This window comes from Chrysemys picta, chromosome 4, assembly GCF_011386835.1.
Source record: "Chrysemys picta bellii isolate R12L10 chromosome 4, ASM1138683v2, whole genome shotgun sequence".
Classification (NCBI taxonomy): Eukaryota; Metazoa; Chordata; order Testudines; family Emydidae; genus Chrysemys; species Chrysemys picta.
The window spans coordinates 21,725,812-21,749,697 of record NC_088794.1 but is presented as its reverse complement, the minus strand read 5'-3'; the positions used below and the strand labels follow the sequence as shown (position 1 = coordinate 21,749,697).

Genomic DNA, 23,886 nt, shown 5'->3' with positions numbered 1-23,886 from the left:
AACCACATTGAATTCCATTCATCAAAGCATTTATCTACTGAATATCTTTTCCCCGTCCTTCCGTCCACCAAAATAAACCCAGATATTTATCCAGAAAATGTATTGTTTTTTTCCACTGATTTCCACCTGTTTTCGTTGCTGTAGTAATAAACACCAATAAATTCCTGAGAATAAATAAAATAAAAACCAAAAATGAAAGGCCCTAAGAATTATTTAGCCAAGTAACCAATATCCCCTGTCCCTCCACCAATTTCTCCCAGCCTAATATATCTCAATGGAGTTAATAGGTGGGTCCAACCCTTGTCTCAATACAGTAAATCCACCTTCTCTCTCTGCTGCTTTGAAAGCTGAACTCGCTCTGAATGATGAAGGACTCTGTAGGATGAAAGACCCTGCCTGAGGAGAGGTTCCTAGAAGGCACTCTAAAATAGGACGGCTGCACCTTTAAGAGCCGAGCCTTACGACAGGGTTGACTAGGCTGTTGCCAGTTTTGGAACCGAAGGAGTGGCAACGTTCCAGGGGCGCATGCGCTTTGGTGGCACCTCTCCAGCCGCCCCTCCCCTTCCCTTGCGTACGCAACGCACATACAGGCCGCACACGTGTGCTTTCTCACAGGCCGGGGAGACCGAGCTGGGGGATCAACATGCCTAAGGTCAAGCGGCGGAGGGGCACTGGGAGCGCAGGGGAGGCGGCCAGGAACGTGTCCCTGGCCGAGCAGATCATACAAGGGGACTCGGTGAAGCCCACCACGCGGGTGAAGAGGCGAGGCAGAGGCGGGCAGCATGGCGGTGGGGAACAGGAGGACCAGTACGTGGATGAGAAACTGTCCCGGAGGATCCTGGAGCAGGCTCGGATCCAGCAGGAGGAGCTGGAGGCCGAGCACTGTCCTGGCAAAGGAACCGAACCGAAGAAGGAGAAGACCACGGTGCTGGGTGAGTGGGGACAGAGCCGGGGACTGAGCACGTCAGAGGGGTGGGGCTGGGAGTGGGTGGGGTGAGCTGGGCTGGTTTTCTAGCCGTTGCTTGGGGTGAACGCTGCTCCTTATTGAAGCGCAGAGCTAACTTTAAGCACACCAGCAAAGCGAGCACACGGGTGGGCTCTGTCACTTATTAACGAGCCTGATCTCTGCTTGTCAGTTTCGGCTGGGTGGGGACAACCTTTCCCCCCCCCCCCCCCCCCGTTTCCCTTTGATATAGCAGGTTTGATGGGGAAGAGAAGAACCCCCTGCTAAATTCTCATGGGATTTCTCTCTCCACCCTCCTAGTCCCTGAGAGTCGAGTATTAAAAGTTAGGCCTGGGTAGATACGCTATGGTATTGTATTAAGGTCTTTCCCACTTTTCCCAAGGACGTCCCAGAAGGCTTCAGGAAGTGGTGTTGGCAGTTCAGTAGGTGGCAGTGCTCACCATAAACCAGTTTGCAACGAAAGTCCCCGCATAGTGGAAGGGGGCATTGTGCTGCCTTGGCTGCTGGCTTTCAGATGAGATGTAAAACAGTGTTCTGGCTTCTGATCATGCAGCAAAAGTTATAGGTGTGTTCCCTTGGGTGCCTCGGCTGAGTTGTGTCACGGAAGGCATTCTGTCTCCCTATGTTTCTCCTCCTCCACTTTTATCCACCTGTCTGTATGCTTAAACAGCCCTCATCCCTATAGTTTCTGACATCTCACAATCATGAAGGGATCTGATCCTGTCAGTACCTCTCAGACAAAGGGAAGTATCGTTCCCATTCAACAGCTGCTCAGAAAGATCTAGGGATGTGCCCGAAGCCACACACGAAATCCGTGGCTGACTCAGGAACTGAACCCAGGTTTCTTGAGTTTTAGTCCAGTGGTCTATTCAATAGACCATCCTTTCCCTTGGGTACGAGGGTCTTCCTCATTTCCTGTCCCAAATCATATATTGTTTTTTACGGTACATTTGACAGCACATAGTGTTGAGTCCGTTTAATGGTCACTTAGGGCCAGCTTTTTAGAGGTAGTGGAGTTGGGCACCTTAATACCTTTTACAATGTGAGCCTTAGTCTGTGATCTTGCAAATACTTACACATGCGAGTAGTTGCATTAAAGCGTGAGTATAAAGTTCAGTATGTGTTTGCAGGATCAGGGCCTCGAGTCAGCTTTCTCTGGGCTTGTGTGATTTCTTCCTTAGACAACAGGAGAGAGAAGTAATAATAATAAAAAAAAAACAAGCCATGGTTAGAATCCCACAAAAACGAGGAGGAGGGACTTAGGCACATGTGTAGGATCTGAAACTGCTTTTAACTCTTTAGTTGATAAAGCTTCAAGTTAGCAGAATAATTTTTAATTGCACGGCTGTTCTCCAACCTTATTGGTTGATCCTGGTAGTTAATTAGGCAATTGGCAGAGGATAAGCAATTCTTGGGCTTGGATGGAAATTCTGACTGTCCCTTCAAATGGACTGCCCCGGGAAGTCTCTGGTGCCCCTTCCCATAGTGGGTGTTTGACTACTGTTAGAAAAGGGCTTCTGCAAATTCACCTCACTAGCCACACGAGAGAGTTGGAAATCAGAGTGTGGAGAGCTGAGTGGAATGCACTTGTTCAGCTGTATCTTTGCAGGCAAGTTGCTCTGCCCCCTGACTTGTCCAACCTTAACTGTGTCTGGTTTATTTCAGGGTCTGGATCACACGGCGGGGACTCTGACGCAGAGGATGATGAGTGGCCCACGCTGGAGAAAGCTGCTGCATCCATGGGAAAGGGGGAGTACTGTGAGGAGGTGACGGTGGACCCTGAGGATGAGAGAGCCATTGAAATGTTCATGAACAAGAATCCGCCGCTAAGGTAAGAAACAAACCCCTGAGCCATGGGATATAAGTGTTTCCGTACTGTGGGCAGCACCTCCTGCAGCCACACAGCATTCAAATAACGTTAAAGTTCAGAACAGCACTTCGAAGAGGTTAACTGATCTCTGGGAGGTGAGTTTGGTTAAAGCTCTGTCACTCTTCTATAGCTGGAGAGATTGAAGCATAGGGGAGAATTGTCTTGCTCAAGCTCATGAGGCAAGTCTGAGGCAGAACTAGGAATAGAACCCAGGAGTCCTGACCCCCTGTGAGCCAAGCAGTAGATAATGCTTCATTTCCTCTAAAATGACACATGCACCATAGTAACTCCTATTACTGTAACGCCTAGAGAGAGGCCCAGCTGAGATCAGGGTTCCCTTTGTGCTTGGCGCTGTATCCACAGTCAGTAAGACGGTCTCTACCCCAAAGAGATAAACACCCTACATAGACGAGAGATAAAGAATGGGGGCGGAAACAGAGGCACAAGGGGAAGTGTCACCAATCAGGCCACTGGCAGAGCCAGCTTCAAGTCCTCTGATTCCTATTGCAGGGCTCAGTCCCCTAGGCCCTGCTACGTGGTTTGCCAAGGAACACGCTGATGCTCTTCTATGCGAGATACAAGCTCTACATAGTTTCCTTCCCCTGTGTCTGTCAGGCTCACGCTAGCCGATATCATCATGGAGAAGATCACGGAGAAGCAGACAGAGGTGGAGACAATGATGTCGGAAATATCAGGCCACCCCATGCCTCAGCTGGACCCCCGCGTACTGGAGGTCTACAAGGGTGTCCGAGAAGTAAGAGCAATAGTATTTATATAGCAGCATCCACCTTCAAAATGCTGTCCCTCTGTGAGGAGCTAGGTCGAATTGAGCCCAGCTGCTCCAGCAGCCAGTATTCGTAATCATTGTGGCTTGTGTCTTTATCCTCGTGGCTAGTGCTGAAAAATATCGTCTCCCACTGCTGACTTGCAGCCATCTCTGGGGCAGCACATGACAGCTGTCCCTGTACAGCAGTGCTGTGTAGCACTTCAGGGTAATTAAGGAGATTGCAAACTCTGCAGGGTCGGAGGTTTCCATCCTATCGTTATATCTGCAACAGGCAAAAAAAACGTGGGGCTGTTAATTATACTCTTATGTTGAGAGACTTCTTACCGCTCAGCTGGCGGTGAGTGAGTGCATTCGAGAGCTGACTTTAAAATTCTCTTACGTCCAGGAGCCCTGAGAAGCATGTGAGGCTGTGAATGGAAGGGAATTTCAGTATGATTAGTTAGTGTTCACTAGGAATAGACTCCTTCTCTGCAGGCTTCCAAATAATGTAACAGCTGTTTACACTGCATCTTTCATTCAAGGATCTCAAGCGCTTTACGAATAATTATGCTTCCCAACCACCAGAGTTTTGAGGAAGGCGCATTGCTAGATCCATCCTACGGATGGAGAAAATGGATCCAGTGACTTTCTCAATGTCACTAATGGGGTGGCTTGCCCCTTAAGGCCTGGAGGCCTGGCGCCATTCAAGCCTGATGACTGAAAGAACTGCTCCAGACCACCCCATCCATGTTAGCAGCTCTGGGGCCGGATGGAGGACAGCTGGTTCCACTGGAAAGGGCAGCAGGAGGATGCAGAGAAGGGGGGAAATTAGGAAACTACAATAAATGAGAGAGGCTCCTGCAGAGAAGACCCTGACACCAGGGGAGTTGAGAAGTGAGAACTAGAAGGCTGAACGGTAGCCAGGTAAACCTGGGAGTGACTGTTGAATTAGAACCCAGCACCGGGAAGGAGGGATGGGGACTTTCTAACTAAGGGGAAGAGACACTGAACGGGGATTGGAGTCTAGAAGGCCAAATTCCTGCTTGACGAGAGAGAGGCTTTGAATTGGGAAAAACGGCTGGGTATTTCCTAACTAAGGGGAGAGACACTGAACTGGGGCCTGGGATAAATTGGACCACAGAAGGCGAATGTTTCAGTTCGCTTTGGATTGAGTGAGGTATTAAGGGGCCTTGAAGAGGGGAACAGAGGGAGGGTGCCGAAGAGTGACTTCCAGCCATGACGAGGCGCTCAGGGGGCAGCTGTCCCTGTTAGTCACACATTGAGTTAGTAACGGTACTCAGCAGTCCTGGCTCTCAGGTCCCTGCTCTGACCACTAGGCCACATTCCACATACTTTTTATGTTTTAAAGGTGCTGTCCAAATACAGGAGTGGCAAACTCCCCAAGGCCTTTAAAATCATCCCAGCACTGTCAAATTGGGAGCAGATCCTTTACATCACAGAGCCAGAAACATGGACTGCAGCTGCCATGTATCAAGCAACCAGGTATGAGATAATCGCCGGGGTTTTACTGTGGGCTTTCCATGAACACACGCCATGTCACTGAAATCCTAACCAACCTCTGGCTTTCGGCTTAGCCGAAGGACTGAGGAAGCAAGCCGCTTGCCACCTCAGGAAACCCGTGCTAGTGCTGTGGATCTGGCACTGTTAGAGGGAGAGGAGATTGACTCCATCCTGATCCAGGGCACAGTTGTTCCCCTCAGTGTGTTCTCCATAGCTGTAACCACTCCTAAGGAACCTGCCCTTTAACTTGGCGCTCGTCCTGCCTGCAGCCAGGGGGAGAACTGCAGTCTGTGACACTTGAAGCTGGAAGCGTGTCCGATTTCGATATTACAGGTTCAGATCCCAAACTATAAAATGTTACATTACACTGGTTGTTTTACTCTGGGCTCTGACACGGATGAGGTGCACAATCAGGCAGGGCAGTACAGGACTGTAGTCTCTGAAGCTGTAGCCGGAGTCTAATTGAGGAGCCGGAGTACCAGTCTTTAAAAAGAAGCTGTTTAGTCACTTCCCTGATTCTCCTGGACTCTGCTACTAAGCCCAGCAGGTAACGCAGAGTGTCATACGCTTCTAAGCACTTCTTACCCTACCTCTCCAAGGCCCTTAGCTGAGCCTCAGGGCCTTCCCCCTCTTGGGAGGGTAGGGCGTATTGTTCCTGCCTCTAAATGAGGCACAGAGGATCAGTTCACCATGCGAGTCAGTGGCAGAACCCAGGAGTCCTGACTCCTCATCCTCCATTAGGCCACCCCAACCCAGCCTGGATTTCAGCAGAAAGCGTGCACTCACTGAAACGCTTGTTGGGCTTTTCCTACAGAAGCTTCAAACATGGGGTAACAAACCCACCACCAGCAAAGTAGGATGTGCGCAGTGGGAAAGGGAGATCCTCAGGTGGGAGTATTAGACTGCTTCCTGCTTGACTTCATTGGTGCTGCTGGGATGGGGGCTGAGATTTTAGTTCAATTTCCCACTCCCTCGTTCCTGCCAGGATCTTTTCCTCCAACCTGAAGGAGAGGATGGCCCAGCGCTTCTATAACTTGGTGCTGCTCCCGCGAGTGAGGGATGACATCGCCGAGTACAAGCGCCTCAATTTCCACCTCTACATGGCTTTGAAGAAGGCTTTGTTCAAGCCAGGAGCCTGGTTCAAAGGTGAAAAGAAACCAGGTGGCAGTAAGAGGAGGGCGGGTCTGGCTTGCAGTGCAGTGACCTAGCAGGAAAGGCGCAGGCTGGGTTGTGTAAGCGTTCCTTGTGTCACAGCTATGTTAGGAGTTGTTTTCTGGGAGGAGGGCGGTGGAGGACTCAGTTACTTGTTTTCTTTGGCCTTCCAGCAGCGGCACCTTTAACCTTTTATTTTGCACAGTGAACTTCTTTTGTGTACGCAGCACCCCCTAAACGCTCTCCAGAGTTGAACAGCAGCACCAAAGATAGGGAGGGATGCTGAAACCATGAGAGCAAAAGCGAGCGAGGTGCAGAAACCTGCTTGGTTCTTCAGCTGCGGACAAGCAGCCTGTTGAACCAGCAGTGGCTAGATCAGAATATTCAGTTCACTGATATTGGCACCATCAGCTGTATAAGTGTTGCCAAAAAAAGACAGCCCCCTTCGTTACCTGTCAGAGATGGGCGAGATCCATTTGTGGCAGGGCAACCCATCGTTGGGAGTTGATCCCCCGTGTCCATTTGTACTGTCTATTGATGAGGTTGGCAGGGACAAAGAGAGAGTGCAGCCCGTCCTGTGCCTCCCGCAACATTCTGCGCTCGGGTCAGGAGTGGGTTCCCAGGGATGCGGCATCGATGCCCCTCTGGAGAGTTCATTCTCTCAGGCTGGACGTGCACGGAGACTGGAATGCACAGGGCAGGGGTCAGTCAGCTGGTGTAGGCTTCAGACTCTGAGCCCCGCAGGTCCAGCCATCTTGTGTTAAGAGCACTGTTGTCCAACTCTCTTCCTCCTCCCTTCCAGGGATCCTGATCCCCCTGTGTGAGTCAGGGACCTGCACACTACGGGAAGCCATCATCATAGGGAGCATTCTTGCTAAGTGCTCGATCCCCGTCCTTCACTCCAGGTAACGTGGGGAGGACTGGGGCCCCAGGGGGAGGATTGGGAGGCAGTAGTTCTCCCATTTCCTCAGGGAGTCCCACAGCAATGTCATGGCTCTGCCAGAAAACCTCTCTGGCATATCACAGAGCTAGGAAAGATCTATGAGGTCCCACCTACTCCAGCCCAAGGCTGGTCTGTTCAGCGCATCCAGGGCTGTGTCCAGTCCCAAACAATGGGCTTCCGTCACTTCCCTGGGCAGACTGTTCCCATTCTAATGGCTCTCCCCCTTGGCAAGCTTCTGGGCCAAGAGATACCAGTTCAGCCACAGCTCCACATTGCTGGTAGCTAAGCATTTCCTAGCTCAGCAGCACAGGAATAGCCCAGAGGCCATGTCCCTGCTGGGTTATCCCATCTGTTCCAGTGGCAGTAGAGGGGATTTGGTGCCATGCAGGACCAGACCCTTACTGCCACTCTTGATTCTGTCTCTCCAGGGTAGCGAAGTGGGGAGACCGCTCAGGTCATGCCTGGGCACGTAGCAAGATGACCAGATGCCAGAGAGCAGTCTTTGGGTGGGGACTTGACGTCCCTCTGGCTCTGGGAACGGATTTACGCCTGCAGGGACGGGTGGGAGGAGGGTGCGGCCCGCTCTGGTAGCTGATGTGCCATGGGCGCGCTAGCCTTCAATCCCTGGCCCTAGAATAGAGGCGGTGGGGAAGTTTAAAGGCTGCCAGGGGGAAGAGCGATGGTCACAGACTCCAGAAACAAACGTGCTCTGAACTGGGAGAAGGGGAGGCCTTGGAAAAGCCTGTCCTCTTGAAGATGCTACAGGGGCAGGGTGCTTTTTAGTGTTGGAAGATGCCCAGACCCAGTCGCGGGTGCGGCGTGTGACTGACAAACACCTGCCCCAAGTCGTCCGTCCCCGTCCCCCGTCCCCCCCTGTGCACACTTCAACCTTGCTCCCCCCCCCCCCGCAGTGCTGCCATGCTGAAGCTCGCCGAGATGGAGTACAGCGGTGCCAACAGCATCTTCCTGCGCCTGCTTATCGACAAGAAATACGCCCTGCCCTTCCGCGTGGTAGACGCCCTGGTCTTTCACTTCCTGGCCTTCCAGACGGACCGGCGCACCTTGCCCGTGCTGTGGCACCAGTGCCTCCTGACCTTTGCCCAGCGCTACAAAGAGGACCTCTCCTCGGAGCAGAAGGAATCCCTGCTGGAGCTTCTCAAGTTCCACTGCCACCCGCAGATCTCGGCCGAGATCAGGAGGGAGCTGGTGAACTCCAAATCTCGGGACGTGGAAGGGCTGCAGCCGGTGGCGATGGAGTGAGGCTGGGGGAGAAAGGTGGGGACTGCAGGGAGCTGGGGACTCTTTCTGTCCGGGAGAAGCTGCAGCCCAGAACTTGCCTTATTGCTCATGGCTTGCTGGGGACGCTGTCCCATGGCTGCCTTCTTCACTGGACGAGGATGAGGGGCTCAGCTGGCGAGCTAGATCTTTGGCTGGAACAAGCGAGCGTGTGTCCGTCACTGAGATCCCCCTAGACTCCTTCCCCATAGGGGCGGAAGCAGGCAGTGCTCTTCACCTGGACCTTCCCTGGGAGTTAAACTCTGCAGTGGTGGAAGCTGCCTCAGATCAGAAGATGTCCTTACTGGCCTGACACCAACAGGTGTCTCTGGGAGGGTGAAAGAGCTCAGGGCTGCTCCTGTGTCTGAGAATAAAACCTTTCCCGGGGACATTCAGAGCGTGCTCTAGTGCCTGGTGGAATTGAAAAGATTCAGTTGCAGCTACTTTAAAGGGACAGTCAGGTGGCAGGGAGCCAGCTCCTTCCTCCTTCTGGAAGAGGTGGTGCATTCGGGGGCAGTCACTGAGGGCACGTGCAGTCTACTCCAGGCCCTGCTCCGCCAGCACTGCTGTCCCCTTAATGCATGCTGAAGAACTCTTCCCTTCCTCTCGATGCACTGAGCCTGTCTTCTGTCTTCTATAACTTGTCCCTCGTTTCACTGAGGATAAATTTGAAAGGCAGCCCCGGGTTCCCCTGCACAGCAGGGAACGAGATTGCGCTCTCCTGCATACATCTTGGTTGCTGGCGGGCGATGCCCTGGGGAAGGATTGGTGTCTGGGTTGGCAGCTGGAGATGTTTCTGTTCGGTGAGCAGAATCAGTCATTCCCCCGCCTGAGGTGCAGTCGGCACCAGGCTGCGTCTGTAGGCACGGGAAGAGTAATGCATTCGACGGGGGGTTAGCTCCAGGGGAGACGGATGGAGCAGTGGGTTTGTTTGCAGAGAGCTGGCTCCCTCAGGACAGCCACTCACTAGCACGGAGATGACTGAACAATTTGCACAGCTCCCATCAATCCGCTCGGTAGCGTTTAGCAGGAACGGTCACAGGGGAAGGCAGCTACTCTGTAATTACCCAGCTGCACGTTGAATGCTCTCGGAGTAAGTGATAGATAGCTGCCTGTAAGCCAGGAGAGATGGGGGACAGAAAGGGATGCCAAAAGCAAGGCTGGGTTTTGGTAGCAGCTCTGCACATTGGCGAGGAGGCAGGTGGGAAGAAGCCACAGACAGGAGGTGACAGAACCTGGACCCCTGGGTACTGTCTCTAGGTGTGACCTTGGGGACATCACTTGGCCACACAGGGCGTAATAAAGGGGGAGCGATTATCTCACCATGTTCTTGGATCACCACCCCACATAAGCACTAACCATGTCCCTTCGAGTAGATGCGCTGATGCAGGAGAGCCCAGAAAGCCTGTTTGAACTTTTCCTCTCTCCAATTGGAAGTTACTTCCCTCCCTGCCACCCATGCAGGGGCAGACCGTGGGACTCACTCCAAGGCTAAAGACGAGGCCCATAACTGATCTGACCAAGTCATTCAGGGCTCAATTGTGATGTGCACTGAACACCGCCCCCCACCTCCCACCCGAAATTCTCATTGATTTCAATTGGCTCCTGAGCCCGTGTTTCTCCTTTAGAGGAGGGACCTATTCTCTTTTACTGCCGGAGGCAGCTGAGAGGACGTGGAAGGAGACAGGAAGTTTGGGCTTGGCAACTGCCTTTGTCTGGCTCTATACAGCACCTAGCACATTGAGGCCCTGGCCTGATCTGCAGTGGGAGCCTCTGGGTGGTCCTGCACTGGAAATAATTAACAGCAGTTGAACTCGCTCCTAGGTCTGAACAAGGGAAGGGGACTGGTTATTTGAAGAGGTGGTAAGAGGAGCTCTCCTGGGGCCTGTCCCCTACTCAGTTGATCCAGAAGATCAGCCAGGATGAGATTGGCACCTATGCAGCTGTGAGTCTGGTGGCCCTTTCCATGCCCACCCGTTCTACTGGAGACAGCCACAACCTGGAGCTTTAAGAGTGGTGGAGCCGTTGTCCTCCGGCTGCTCAGCCTACCTCCTCTGAGCCCTGCAGTTCAGGGTCCAGTCCCCATGCAGGCAAAGCTGAGTCCTTGAAGTCAGTGGAGGCCTTAGTCCTTCCAGGGCAATGGCCTTTATGGCAATTGTCCCCCTAGCAACACAGGAGTCTGTGCCCTCGCCTGCTAAGCCAGCTCCTTGTCTAGTTATCTCTTTGCTCACAGCTGCTCAGAGGCTTTCACACCGCGTTGAACTAAAGGAAGTTGGGGTTGATCTATCTCAGTCCCCCACGAGGTGGCGAAACACAGCAGGCAAACAAAGGGGGCAGGCAGAGCGGCTGTCAGAATGGGCCCGATGTAACCCCTGCTCCAGACAGCAAAGGGCAGTTCCTTCCGTGCGGGGAGAGGAGCAGTCCTCCCGCTGCTGCTCCTGACTGCAAGAGGACACGATGCAAAATCATCAGGACGCCTGGGTTTGATTACTCCCTCCCTCTCACCCTGCAAGCACACAGAGCCGTGCTTGTGACAGGCAGGGATAAGTTCTACCCTGCAGGGAACAGAAAGGCATAAAAGTGCTTTGAGCTCCAGGCTAAAGCCCTGGAGCCTGTGGAGTTGGGAGTCAGCAGCTGTGCTGCCAGGCATGGCTTGTCCTGGTGGAATCACCTGCTGTGGGGACCCCCTCCCAAGAACAGGGATTCTGTGCTTCCTCAGCAGGCTGCCAGGGGCTGGCACAAGAGGGAAGGAAAGGCCCTCTCTCACAGGGCAGATGCCAGGGTCCCCAGGCCATGACCTTAGGGGAAGAGTGTGGTGGCTCAGCTGTGTTTAATACCCTAGGGGAGTTAAAAAAAAAAAAAGTTTCTCTTGCTGCTGGAGGGTGTGCTGCAGGCTTGGCTGTTACCAGGCAGACTGGCAGGGAGGAAGCAAAGTGCTACGCGGGCTTTCACGGCAGCCCCACATCATCCTCTGCTCAGGCAGCTAGAGCCCAAACCCTCCTGCTGTCGCCACACATCCCCGCAGCGCTCTGTGGAAAATACACGCAACAGCCGCCAGCAGAGCTGAGGAGGGGAGTGTGAGAAAGCAACGTGGCGAGGTGGTGGCTTTGAAGGGGGAAATCCCCAAATGCAAAGAGCTGACACAGGGGGAAACCTCCACTTGTCAGCTTGTGGTACCCACTGCTAAACAGTCACTCCAGGGAGCAGCTCGGTGCCTCGCTGCAATGCGCCAGTCCCAGCTCCCCAGCGCACCTACTCTGCACCCCCATGCTCTGGCGCGCTCCCCTACCACACTGCAGTGTAGTCCTTCCCTGCCACTCCAACCACCCCACCTCCCACGCCAGTGCACCCCTCCTGTCCAGTGCTCTCTAGTGCATGCTTCTGTGCAGTCACTTCAGTCACCCTGATTCAGTCAAGGGGCACAAGCTTTGCAGAGCCGCAATCGCTAGTTAGCTCGCCTTGCCCGTGTCACCCAAGCCATGTGCGTTTGTGTTCTGCTTGGCTTTGTAACCCAAACACTTTCCACCTTGTACCCAGATTTCATGTGGCCCTGACTCCACTTAAAACTGGGACTCTGCTAGCTTTACTTCCTTTGGAGCTGCTCCGTCACGCTAGCATAGCAGGATGATCATACTCTTGCAAAATGCTCCCTGCGCGAATTGCTCTCTACCAGTGACTCTCAGCATTTTCCAGGGAGGTCCCCATTCCCATGCGGCTGGGTTTTCCCCCCTAACATTTAGCAACAGTTGAATGGCAGGGTGGTCATGACCCTCCAGGTGCCTTGTTTGCAACCCTCAGGGAGCTATGTAAGCTCTGAAAAGTGACTTCCATCATGGGGTTCCCATGTTTGTCCAGATCAAGAATTCACCATTTACATGTAAAAAGCTCCTTTCCCTCCCTCTGTAATAAAACAGGACAACCTGCAAACTCAGCCTGGGAACTGAGAGTCAAGCTGGGTTTCCTCCGTATGCGTTGCCACCAGTCAGAGGTTCTGCACACCACATCCTGCCCTCAGGCCTGGATATTGTCCTTATCTATCACTTAGGCCCGCGGTGACATCTGTGCAACCTTTCACACATGCATGAGGGATTGGCCCCATCATTGAAAGGTAGCAGAATATTCTGCCTGTGATGCACAGGGAGGCGCAGACTCCAGCTCGCTCTCCTGGGGCACTGCAGTATTCACAGCACTAACACCTGCAGCTCACCTCTGCGCTACAGCAGGAGCAGGGCTGTTGAGGACAAAAGGGCCATTTTTGAATCATGCTGAAATTAGGTAATTTGCCTGAAGCCCATCCACCTGGGGCTGCCCCTTTTCCTACACTCCCTGATTTTATCTCCTTCCTTTAGTCATAACAAGTAGATAAGGTGGAGAGAGACTCTAGACTCCTAGTGTAGTTCGCATTCACTCTCCTTGGTGAACGCTAAGTTGTATCTGCTGTACTGAAAACCATTTGGCAAAGATACTTCAGAGAGTCAGTAGATGGTTATAAAGTCACAGTCTTCTACCGTGTGCCCCCCACCAGGCCTTGTTGTCCTGACCCCCCCCCCAAGCTTTTAAATATATATTTCTACCTTGAGCTCTGTCCCACTTTCAAGCTGGAGCGCTATGTTCATCCAACGACCTCCACGCCGTTACACCGGAGGGGGTCACGTAGCCTCTGACAGGTGCATCAACAAAGCAAGTAAGGTACAGTGCAAAATTTGCCCCAGGGGTGGAAGCCTGCATGTTATTAAGGACCCCAGTTAGTGGAGTGCCCAAGTCCTGGGTTCTCCCACGTACTCCCCCTAGGGCCTATTGCTGGGGTTTTGATCGTGGGGTAGGGGGGTGTCTTTCTCTAATATACACTTCTGGTTCAGTTGAGCCACTTTTCAAGTGAGTTTAAGGCCGGTTGATTTTTCCCCTCGCCACCATCCAAGCTGCTGCTACCGTCCAGGACACCCCACCCCAGCTTCCCTCTCACCTGCATCAGAGTCTCAGCTTCAAGACCTTGCCCGCTTCCACCCCATCCTCCAGCTTTTCTCTTAATCCAATGTATACTTAGCCTCTGACAGGTGGCCATCCTCTTTTGCTCCTCCCCACCTCTTCTTTATACCTTCTCCCATATGAGCCCTGCTGACACTTCGCACTCACTTCCTCCCCAGTGTCCTTCAGGAACAATGCACTTCATGGACAATGACATGGCAAATTAGCCCACAGCTGAGGAATCAGTCAAACTGTGGATCCCTCAGCTGTGAGCCATGTCTGTCTGAACAAGGTCACCTGCATTTGGTTGGGTTGTAAATTCTGGGCTAGGGATTAGAAAGGAAGAGACAGCTATTGTTTTTGTTGCTGTTAGGAGTAGAAGAACCTGGCTCCAGAGATCTCTTTGTATACAGGGCCGTGCCCCGCTCAGGCACTCAAAAAAGAGACATAATCTGACTCAGTCTTTCAAAGGGGAAACTTTAGATGCTTTCACTTTTTTTTAAAAAGTCTTTTATTGCAACATCAGATGTTTTCATCTGGTTTCCTAGCCCTGGAACTTCTGCATATGGATAGTTCAAACAATTTTATTTTTAAATTAACTCATTAATATATATATATATTTTCCTTTTATACAAACAGCCCCCAAACATCATGTAATTTCTATCCCCTCCTAACTTTAACAGCTAGCAGAAGTCAGTGGCAGACAGCTTTCCTTTTTGGCAAATCAGGCTAAGCACGGTGGGAGGACAGGTGGAAGGAAAAAGCAGCCTGACAAACAAGACTCTGTTTCTAGTGGCAGCCTAGGAGGGAGTTTTTCCCCCTCTCCTCCCTGGAGGGCGACATAGTCACAGAGTAAGACACCATCAGTGCCCAGAAATCCATGTAAGCAGCAGTGTTCTACCTCCCATCTTAGCAGACAAGAGTCCAGCTGGCTTCTGCCCTTTAATAAAATAGTCATCTGTAAGTCTCTCTCTTATCAAAGCAGCATTTTTTTAAAACTTTTTAAAAACTAAAAACAGGAACAACAACAACAACAACAAAAATCTTTTCTCTGTCCATAAGTGCTTGGAAGTATTTATGGCCTATTCTGTGTGTGTATATATATATATCACCTATAAAAACACTCTATATTTGCCCCCTCTCTTGCCCTCACCCTCCTGCTTTTTATTTTTCCAGTTGGATTTGAGACCTTCTGGAGGAGTTCATCAAAATTTAAGACTATAGCAGCACATTCAGTATATACTTAAAAATAAGAGTGGTGTCTGAACTAACTAACTCATCTCCACGTGAGAGCCCTGGTGGCACAGCGGATTGATGGAGGTAGGTGGAAGGATGCTTAAGGCACTGTTTGGAAAGGGGAAGTAGCACCCAGTTTCCCACCAAGAAGTTGCAAATCTTCCATTTCTTCTTCCCTTGTCTGAGCAGTTGGTTAATGCCTCTTGGAGAATGGCAGAAAGCAAAGGCAATTTAAGGTAGTTCAGGTGCAGTGAGTCCAATTCCAACCCTACACCCAGTGAGCCTCACACTAAAGGTCTCCTTCTTCCCAGGGCTTTTACCTTTCGGTACCAGCTCTTAAGACTTATCCCCAAAACAGAGCACTTGCACAAAGCAAGCGCAAAAAAACAAGAAACCAGACCCTTGTTCTCCCTGTTAACAATGACACAAGCAACCCTGCTATTCCCTCCCAGTAGGAGAAACCCAACCAGCCTGGTGTTGAGCAGTGAGGAGATGGATTCACCCGCTCCTCTTATTTTCCTGCAGATGGCTCCCCATCAACCCGTCTTCTTGGCCCCAAACCAAGCCAACCTGTTGTACTAGGGACTGAGGGCTGCTCCAATGCAGGAGGCATTGGGTGAATGTTTCTTCATCCCAGAAGCCAAGATAATAAAAGAGCTTAATGTGCATAAAGTGCGCACATGGAAGGGTTGGCTGTGCTTGAGGCCAAGGTTTCCTAGGAGACAGCAAACGGCAACGGTGCACCAACTATGTTTCAGACAAACAACCTGAAAAACTCTTTAAAACTGAAGTTAAGCTCTTTCACCCCCTCCCCCGATGTATTTTAACCCCCGCCCACCACAAAACGTTCCCCCCGCCACCATCTGGTGAGGCAGGTTAACAGTAGGGACAGCAAAGTACTGCCAGATGCCAACCCATCTAGACCTGCTTGAGCGTCCTCTTGCGAGGTCATCACAGCCTATCCTCCCACCTCCCCTCTGATGTTACTGGGCTGTTGGGTGGACAGCTGATGGGTCCTTGCCACCTCAGGTGAGTGGACTGAGTCCCCGGTGCGTTTCAGACGGACGGAATTAATGGGCAGCAGGTTCCACAAGGCCTCTCCCTCTCCAGTGCGAGGTCCCGTTCTCCTGGGGCTGGGGGACTATGGGGAAGGGGGGTTCATCACAGGTTGATGTCTGTGACGTCTGTAGGCGTGCTGGTCATGCTGCCGTTCTGGCTGGCCGGGTAGTCGGGAGTCTTCCTGGAGCTGTATTCCTGCTGGGATTGGGAAGCCTGTTTCAGGCTCTCAGCTAAGGCTGCCTCAATTTGCTCTTGACACGCTTTCAGGCAGTCCTGCGAGAGAGGAAAGAAAGAAGACCAGAGGCGTCAATTCCACTCTGCCTCTCGGAAATCAGAGAGCCCTGCTGATGTCTCTAAACAGGTGCGGGGCTATATTTCAGGCCTGAGCATCTAAATGGATGGACGAGGCTTAGTCCTAGGCAGATCGTCTCCAACTTGTTTATCTGAGTTTATTCTTTAAGCCCTTTCTAAGAAAATGCTCTGCAGTGACTCCACCTCTTCTCCCTACTCTACTGGATTCCCACAAAGGTCACTTTTATGGCCCGCTACGGCGGGGTGCAGGTTGTTCTGGAGCAGTAGGAGAGGTTGGAAAGGTAATTTCCCTAGACAGGACCCCTTCTTCAGCTCCACAATATCATGGCTTTTCCTACTTTTGTTTCCTCTCTCAATGGACGTAAACAGTTCCTGCACTGGTATTTACCTATATTAACACGGAGCAAGGACCTGTGTCAGACTGCACACATGTTAGCCTAAACGCCCGGAGATGTTTTTCAATACTTCAAGAGATGCTTGTTTCTTTAGTCACCTTGACTTCCCAGCAACTGCCCACATCCTCGCTCTCTATCCCACTTCTTCTCCTTCAGAGGGCTCAGTCTCTGACTGGGCTGCCTAAGGTCTTGTAGGGCCCCAAATCACCGTGGGATCTGGCACCTTCTGTGGAGTTAAATTAAACCCACTGTTTTTGGTCCTTCATTTCCAACAGAGGACCAAGCTGTGCTGTGGTGGGGGGGGGGAGAGGGGAATTAGTAAAGTGAGGAACATTTGGGAACAGTTTTCAACTTAACTCCAAGCCTTCCGTGAAAGCTAGACCCAGACTTCTCAGACTCCAGTCAGCTATCCCAATCCAAGGGTCTCATGCAAAGCTATCAGTTTTTGCAGAGGACATTAACACTCTGTTAAGATGCAGGTACATCTACATGACGAAGTATGCTCCTCACTAGGCTCTTACACTTTCTATACCATCAGAGAACTTCATCTGATTTTTCCTAGATTCTTCATGCACTGGGAGCCCAATACTGCATCTCCTGGCAACACTGTCCAGGATCCTGGCTCCAGTGCAGTCCTTGGGGCAAGGGAAATGCCCAGCCTCAGGGAAACTTTGAAGCAAGAATGATTTTAATTAGCAGAGCACGGCAAGTATCGAAGACAATCCCCCTAGAGCCTCTGCAGGGTGAGGAAACTCCTCCAGTTTGACACTAGATTGCAGTGACTCACCAGGGTGCTGCACAAGATGCAGCGGAGTCTGGGGCCTCCTGCATCTGTAAAGGGCAGAGGTTGCGCTCTGCCCCCAATTTCTGATGAGGAATGGTGGCATTTTGCACAGACGAGGGCTGGGGTTCTGGCCAGAGCCAGGCTGGACTCTGGGCCGTCTCTGTTCACAGGATTGTGTCACACATAGAATCTCTTACTAGGAATCCACAACTGGTTCTTAGAAACTGACAGAGGATGTGGCAAGCAAAAATAGCAACACCCACCTCCCCTTCCCCAAGTCATTTCCAGTAAGCGTAGCCTCTAGCCTTCTACCCGCAGCAACGAGGCGAAGAGAGCTGTACACGGGGCCCCAGCAACGGCCATTCTAAACCCCCTCTTGGCTAGTTCACTGCTGTGTTATACCCAGGGCAGGAGAAGGAGAGGGGACAGCTGGCAGGCCATGTCTATGGGCTGCAGGGACGGGGGATAGGCAAGGAGACCCTGGTTCGAGTTCAGCACAGGTCGGCAGTAACCAGAAGCTGCCACTGTTGGATGGCCTCTCTGAATTCGGCGGCTAGGTCTACTAGGAACCGAGACAGAGGTCTGCATCTCATAAAAGCCACCATTGCAATCACCCGCAAAGGGGCTGGTTTCGGCAGAGATGCTACGGACTGTCTAGGCATCGAGAGGGAGCTCTCCTCTGGCTCTCTGGAGGGGCCTTGCGTGCTGGCTGAGTATGCTGTGGGACGCTTGCCCTGCCCCCAGAATACCTGTTCTGTAAAGGAGCCCAGAATCTAGGGCTGTCACCTTCCATCAGATGCCTATTTAAAAAATGAGGTATGGTCCCATGCCTTACAGGAAAGGGGGAGGAAGACTCTAACCTGCTCATCTCCCTGTGGATAATGCTGCACACTCAGAATCAAACCTTGTACGGGGCATGTTTACCAGAGAGCAAAGACTTGTTAAGTAGTAAGCGGGCAGCACCTAACCCCTCGGTGATCACACGCTTAAGATAAAACCTTAATACAACCAGGAGTAATGAACCTATTAGATGCTTGAGGTCCCGAGTCCTTATGGCCCAGATACCCATGGCAGGAATTTATCAGCCTGGTAGCAGAGGCAGAACAGAGCAAAGCAGCGCAGTCTGCATAACGGTAAGCCATTGCATGTCCTTAATGCCCCTGCAGCACCGCCAGCATACATGAATTAAGCCTCAGTGGCCATTGGAAGGAGGTTATCATCCTCCTCTATTTAAGCAGTGGAGAAACTGAGTCGCCGGAAGGGGAAGAGACCTGTCCAAGCTCATGGACTGAATCAATGGGGCCCAGGAATCAGAGCTTGGAATCCTTCCCCCATCCCCATCCCTCCCTCCGCTCCATCCATTAGAACGCCAGTGGAAGTAGTCCAAAGAAAGGTTACTCCAGCTAGAGAGGACATGGCTGTCCCTTGGGATAGAGACCGTCTTTTTGCTCTGTGGCTGTACAGCACCTAGCACAATGGGGTCTTAGGCCAGGAAGGGGGCTCCTAGGTGCTACCGTAATACAAAGAATAAATAACAGCCGAAGCTCAGGAGATCGGCCCTGAAGACAGGGTTGGCACGGAGAAGTCGGAAGGAACCCGGGAGGGGGTTGGGAGAAAAGGCTGCATTGCGCGCACACACCGATGGGGTTACATAAGGGAAGGCAGCCTAGTAACAGCTTTGGGCCTCAGCGACTCCAATGCCCTCTAATCTTTCCTTTGTGTTCCCCCTCGCCGGCCTTTGAAATCTTCCCTGCTTCCCACCTGTTCTCCTTCGCGGGCTTCAATTAACTCTGCTCACAGGGCAGCATTCAGCCTCTGCCCCATTCACAGCAGCAGCTTGAGAGCAGCTGGCTGCAGGCAATTCAAAGTTACTTTTTAAAGGCTCAAACAAAAACCACTGAGCAAATAAAGTGACAACCCCCCCCCCCACACACACACACCCCCGCCCGGCCTCCCTCTGACAATGCTAGGCTGTGATTATCCCTCTCCCGGCTCCACTACAGCCCCAAACCTCCCAATTCCCCAGAGCTGCTATCGGGGGAGGGTAACTAACTCCACGCCAGAGTTCAAGCATTCTGTGCCTGGGCAGATGCAGAGATCAAAGGGGCTGTGGGGGAACAAGGGCTCCCGAGGTCCAGTGCTCGGAGCAAGGGATGATTGAAGACAGGGACCCTGAACCATCCTAGTTCAAGCCCCCGACCTGCTCCCCAAAGGTGCTGAGGGACCAGTTCCCCATACTCCTGCCTTACGGCTCCATGCACATCCGCCTTTGATCAAGAGTCCTGGAATGGCAAGCCGCTTCTGGCTCCCTTCCCGCCCACGCTTAGAGCGGCAGCAATCGGACACTGGCCGAGGTTAGCAGCTGCCGAGCCTGTTTTCCCGTGAACCCAATCCCGTTAACACCTGTCCGCTCAGGTGAGCGGGTGCCTCCCTTTGTGTCTGCTTTTCAAAGGCTTCCTGCACGCCCCCCATCACGCTGGACAAAAGGAGAAAGTGATCCGGGCCATCGTACGACCGGGCAGTCGGGGAACAGACCTTGGCATGCAGCAGCCACGCACCCCGCTGCATGCTATGAGCTGGGGAAGTACCTCGGGCTAGTGTAGTTATGCTCCGGAAAGAGGCAGGAGAGGCGGGGGATCTTTATCACTTCCTCCCAGGGCATCCCTGCCAGTGACTGCTGGCCAGTGAAGATTCACAGCCCCTTGCGCCTACCTAACCATGGCAAGAGCCAGCACTCTGTATTACAATTACTAATTATTTGTATTATGGTAGCATCTAGGTGCCCCAGTCATGGCCCCGGCCCCCACTGTGCTAGGCGCTGTACAGACTCGGAACAAAAAGCCAGTCTCTGCCTAGCTTCAGCCACAGCTTTCTGAGCCAACACGGTGTGTAGAGAAGAGGCGTTCAGTCTAAGGTCAGCAGCTGGGGAGGAGAGGATCATGCTGATGAGACGGGAGCCATATACAGCAGTCTGCAGGAGGCCACACAGCCGCCCCTCCTGGCATTGTAATTCCGGCAGCAAGGAGAGAAGGAGCAGACCGTGGGAGGCTGAAGCAGCCCTGGGGGCGAGGAAACCAGACGCTGTAGTACCGCGCTCAGGGAGAGACTGGGGACTCCAATAACAAAAACACTCAGAGGGTTACCACAGTCTGGACATTTGGGTGGTATAATGTAATCAGCATCCCTTCCATGACTGCTTAGTCCAGGCCAGGACCTAGGGAGACCTTGCGTGAGGACACTAGGCAGCATAGACCAAGTTAGTCGGGGAGCTGGAGAGAACTTACAGGGTCTGCCTGTGTCCAGCAGCCTCAGTGAAGAATCCTGTTTCGTTCCATTACAGCCAAGCCCTGTCCCTTCTCTACTTTGAAGGTCACTTATGGGGGGGGGGGGGTGAGCAACCCCTATATCTGAAGCAGGAGAATAAAGTACACCTAGACCCCAAACCTGACTGTGAGAAAGAGAAATATCCCTCCCTCCCTTCAGGCCTGGGCCCTGAAGCCCTGTAACACTTCTTGGCAGGTGCCTGCTTGAGCAGCTACTTCTCCGATCCCTGCCTGGCCATTTCTGAGGACACAGGCTTCTCTCCCCAACGTATGTATGCAGCCTCTCCTCTGCCTTAAGCCCCGTCCCATGCACCTCTGCTGGGAGGCTAGGAATAAGCACAAATGCCCTGGGACCCTCTAGATCTAGCTTAATGCAACTACCCAACAGGGTGACAGTGACAGCCCTCCCCTGGCATAATCTCTCAGCCCCTGTGCTGCCTTCTCACTTAGATTCCAACTCTATCCCAAAACAGATTCCTGGTGGTCTCCCCATCCCAGAACACCAACATCCAGTGGTCTGATCAGCTTGGCAGTGCCTGGGCAGAGATAGTAAATACTATCTTGCATTATAAAGCACCTTCCAGCTAATGATCCCCAGGCCCTTTACACAGGTAGGTGAGCATCATTCTGGTGTCCATTTTACAGATGAGGAAACTGAGGCACAGAGAGGGGAACTGAAATGCCCAAGGACACACAGTGAGTCCAGCAACCGAATCCTCAGTCCCCCGAGTCCCAGACCTCTGTGCCACGCTTCCCCCAAACCACTACTTACCACCTCTGTGCCAGTAATGCTGGCCAGCAGCTCCGTGAGTGCTTCGCCGGAGAAAGAGTTAGCCGAGACAGACAGGCCGTGAATCGCTGCGCCAATGCTGCCCGTTGCAATCATGGACGGAGGGTACATAGCAAAGGTGTAATCTACAAACCCAGGCAGGGAATGGAGTAAGGAATGTTAGCAAGGATCCTTGTGAACATGGCTGCGTCCTGCAGCAACCTTGTAAGGCTAACAAGCGTCTGCAGTCCAAGGCAGGAAGAGACATAGAATCATAGAATATCAGGGTTGGAAGGAACCTCAGGAGCTCATCTAGTCCAACCTCCTGCTCAGAGCAGGACCAATCCCAGACAGATTTTTTCCCCAGATCCCTAAATGGCCCCCTCAAGGATTGAACTCACAACCCTGGGTTTAGCAGGCCAATGCTCAAACCACGGAGCTATCCGTCCCCCCTAAATGGCTTAGAGTGGTGCAGTAGATAGTTTTACCCCTTTTTCCTAGTCCTAAGGGCTTGTCTACACAGGGAAGTTATTCCGCAATAAGGCAAGGTGTGAATTTAAAGCGCTATAGCTATTCTGGAGTAAGTCTCCGCGTAGACGAGCCCTAAGCAAAGGCAAGCGTAGGCTGAATGTCAGGAATGCACTGAGATCTCAGCCTGTGGAACAGTCTCCGCCGGGGAAGTGCTGGAAACCGCATTGCTTGGGTGGTTAGATCTAGACTGGAGAGCACCCAGCTGGGAGTGATGCTGCACTGGCCTGGGAAGCCCCAACACGCCTTTGCCATCTCTAACTTTTGAATCTGACATTAGAATTCTGGCCTAGAGCCAAGTGGCCAGGTGGTGGGGCACGCTCAGGAGTGGTGGGTTTGTGCCGTTCTCGCCACTTGAGAGGCCCAGCTGGGCAGTAAGAGCTGACGCTGACCATGGACAGCTGACTGCACCATGCCAGGCTTTAGCCAGTGTAATAATATTCTTACTGGGGCTTTGCCCTTCTGTGGCGGCTTCCAGCCGAGGATCTCAAGGCAATTTACAAACATTAGTGTGCTCAGCCTCGCAACCCCGTGCATTATCATCCCCAGTTTTTCAGACAGGGAGATGAACTCACTGAGAGGTTAAGGGCTTTGATTTCCCCAGCAGATGTAGGTGCTGAGCCTCTCTAGAAATCAGACCCCAAGTGACTTGCCCAGCAAGTCAGAATGGCAGAGCCAGGAATCAGAACCAGGTTACCCAGCTCCCAGTCTTGTGATGTAACCACCAGCCCACCCTTGCTGCTTGCTCTAGCCTGGCCAGTCCTAACGAGACAGCTCTGCTGCCCCCAGTGCAACAAGCAGCCCCATACCTGTGGCACACAAGGCGATGAAGGTCTGTGCGTGCTTCTTCACCAGCTCTACCTTGTCCGTGGGCAGCGGGAGCCGATAGAGGATGTGAGCCAAGAAGTCGTTCGCTATCACCGACACCAGGTCCCACTTTAGCTTCTCAAGGACGAGGACCTCACAGTCCTGAGTGGGGGACAGAGAGCGAGTGTTACACAAACAGGTCAGACCTTTCTGTACAGAAAGTGCTTCGCCACGGACAGAGTTAGCGAGAGCCGAGAGCGTGTAAGCACGGTGCTTGGGGAGGAGCCAGCCCCGCGGCACAGCGTCCATGCTGCAATGCTATGAAGCAGGACAGAAAGAGGGGAAGCAAAGTTCCTACCAGGGGACTCATCTCCCCGCAGTCTGTGACTGTGGGACAAATCCATGCCTGCACTGATGCACGGCCTTGTGTAGGGATCAAGAGAGGAAGCCACAGGCCTCTCCTCTATTGGTGCAGGTTAACTAGCGCTTTCCTTAACTTGCAAACCTGCACCAATAGAGGAGTAACCCCTACGGGACAGTGCAGAATAACCAGGGAGTAGGCACCCCCTGGCCACTCCCCCCTCTCCGCTCCCAGAATGTCTCCTTGAAGTAGGGGAACAGAACTGGGTACACCTCCTCTGTGCTTGCTGGAGATGCCCCTGGCTCATGGCTGTGCAGCACAAAGGGGCTATGGGGCATGGATAAGTTCTGCACCTAAGAAAGCTCACAGCAGTTTACAAGGGACGGCCCTGAATATTCCGGCAGTGGATGCAGTTTAAATGCTCACGATAGAGAGGGGCAAAATGAGTGTGCAGCTAAACCAAGCCAACCTACGGGCGAAATTGCACTGTCCTCATTCAGCCTAACCTCCCATTGATGGTAATGGGCATCTGCCAGAGTAAGAATCACAGAATTCACCCAGGAGCGTTAATCTTAATACCCTCCATCTCTAACCACTTTATGGCTGGACCGTCTATACTGACTGCTTCACTGCCTAATGAAATGCAGCCACCTCTAGGTTGGAGCACAGAAGCCATTCTACAACCGCGACACTATGCAGTTTTAGAAAAGGAAGAGTAACTTTTCCAGCGGCATCTATAGGGCTGTTTAACTGAGGGATTACGTTAGAATTTGGCTACAATGCCAAGCTTAGTATCCAGTTTTACTGGGGAACAAGGCACCGGGTCTTTAGTGACAACAAACGATCAGGATGTCTA

The 23,886-nt window shown here is 52.3% G+C and overlaps 2 protein-coding genes across 4 annotated transcripts in view; one reads left to right on the top strand and one right to left on the bottom strand.

Annotated features, from left to right (window-relative positions):
- The first annotated feature begins 532 nt into the window (after window positions 1–532).
- On the top strand, window positions 533–8,886 carry BYSL (bystin like). The gene is made up of 7 exons (XM_005308283.4): window positions 533–932; window positions 2,630–2,795; window positions 3,450–3,588; window positions 4,970–5,103; window positions 6,107–6,267; window positions 7,076–7,178; window positions 8,128–8,886. The coding sequence occupies exons 1-7, from the start codon at window positions 644–646 to the stop codon at window positions 8,474–8,476; spliced, it is 1,341 nt and encodes a 446-aa protein (XP_005308340.1). The 5' UTR covers window positions 533–643; the 3' UTR covers window positions 8,477–8,886.
- A 5,539-nt stretch (window positions 8,887–14,425) lies between these two features.
- CCND3 (cyclin D3) overlaps window positions 14,426–23,886 on the bottom strand; it is a 69,056-nt gene continuing 59,595 nt past the window's right edge. For all 3 annotated transcript variants that reach the window (XM_065591600.1, XM_065591601.1, XM_005308281.4), the window contains 3 exons: window positions 22,672–22,831; window positions 21,338–21,480; window positions 14,426–16,024 (listed from right to left, as the gene is read on the bottom strand). In XM_065591600.1, the coding sequence (XP_065447672.1) occupies window positions 15,854–16,024; window positions 21,338–21,480; window positions 22,672–22,831 (474 nt within the window). In that variant the 3' untranslated portion in view covers window positions 14,426–15,853. The remainder of the gene's footprint in view (window positions 16,025–21,337; window positions 21,481–22,671; window positions 22,832–23,886) is intronic.

Excerpts from the sequence above, each read along its gene's own strand:
- BYSL (XM_005308283.4), top strand. The coding sequence starts at position 644 with ATGCCTAAGGTCAAGCGGCGGAGGGGCACTGGGAGCGCAGGGGAGGCG. Across the intron at positions 933-2,629 it reads GGAGAAGACCACGGTGCTGG|GGTCTGGATCACACGGCGGG; the intron begins GTGAGTGGGGAC and ends GGTTTATTTCAG. Across the intron at positions 6,268-7,075 it reads GCCAGGAGCCTGGTTCAAAG|GGATCCTGATCCCCCTGTGT; the intron begins GTGAAAAGAAAC and ends CCTCCCTTCCAG.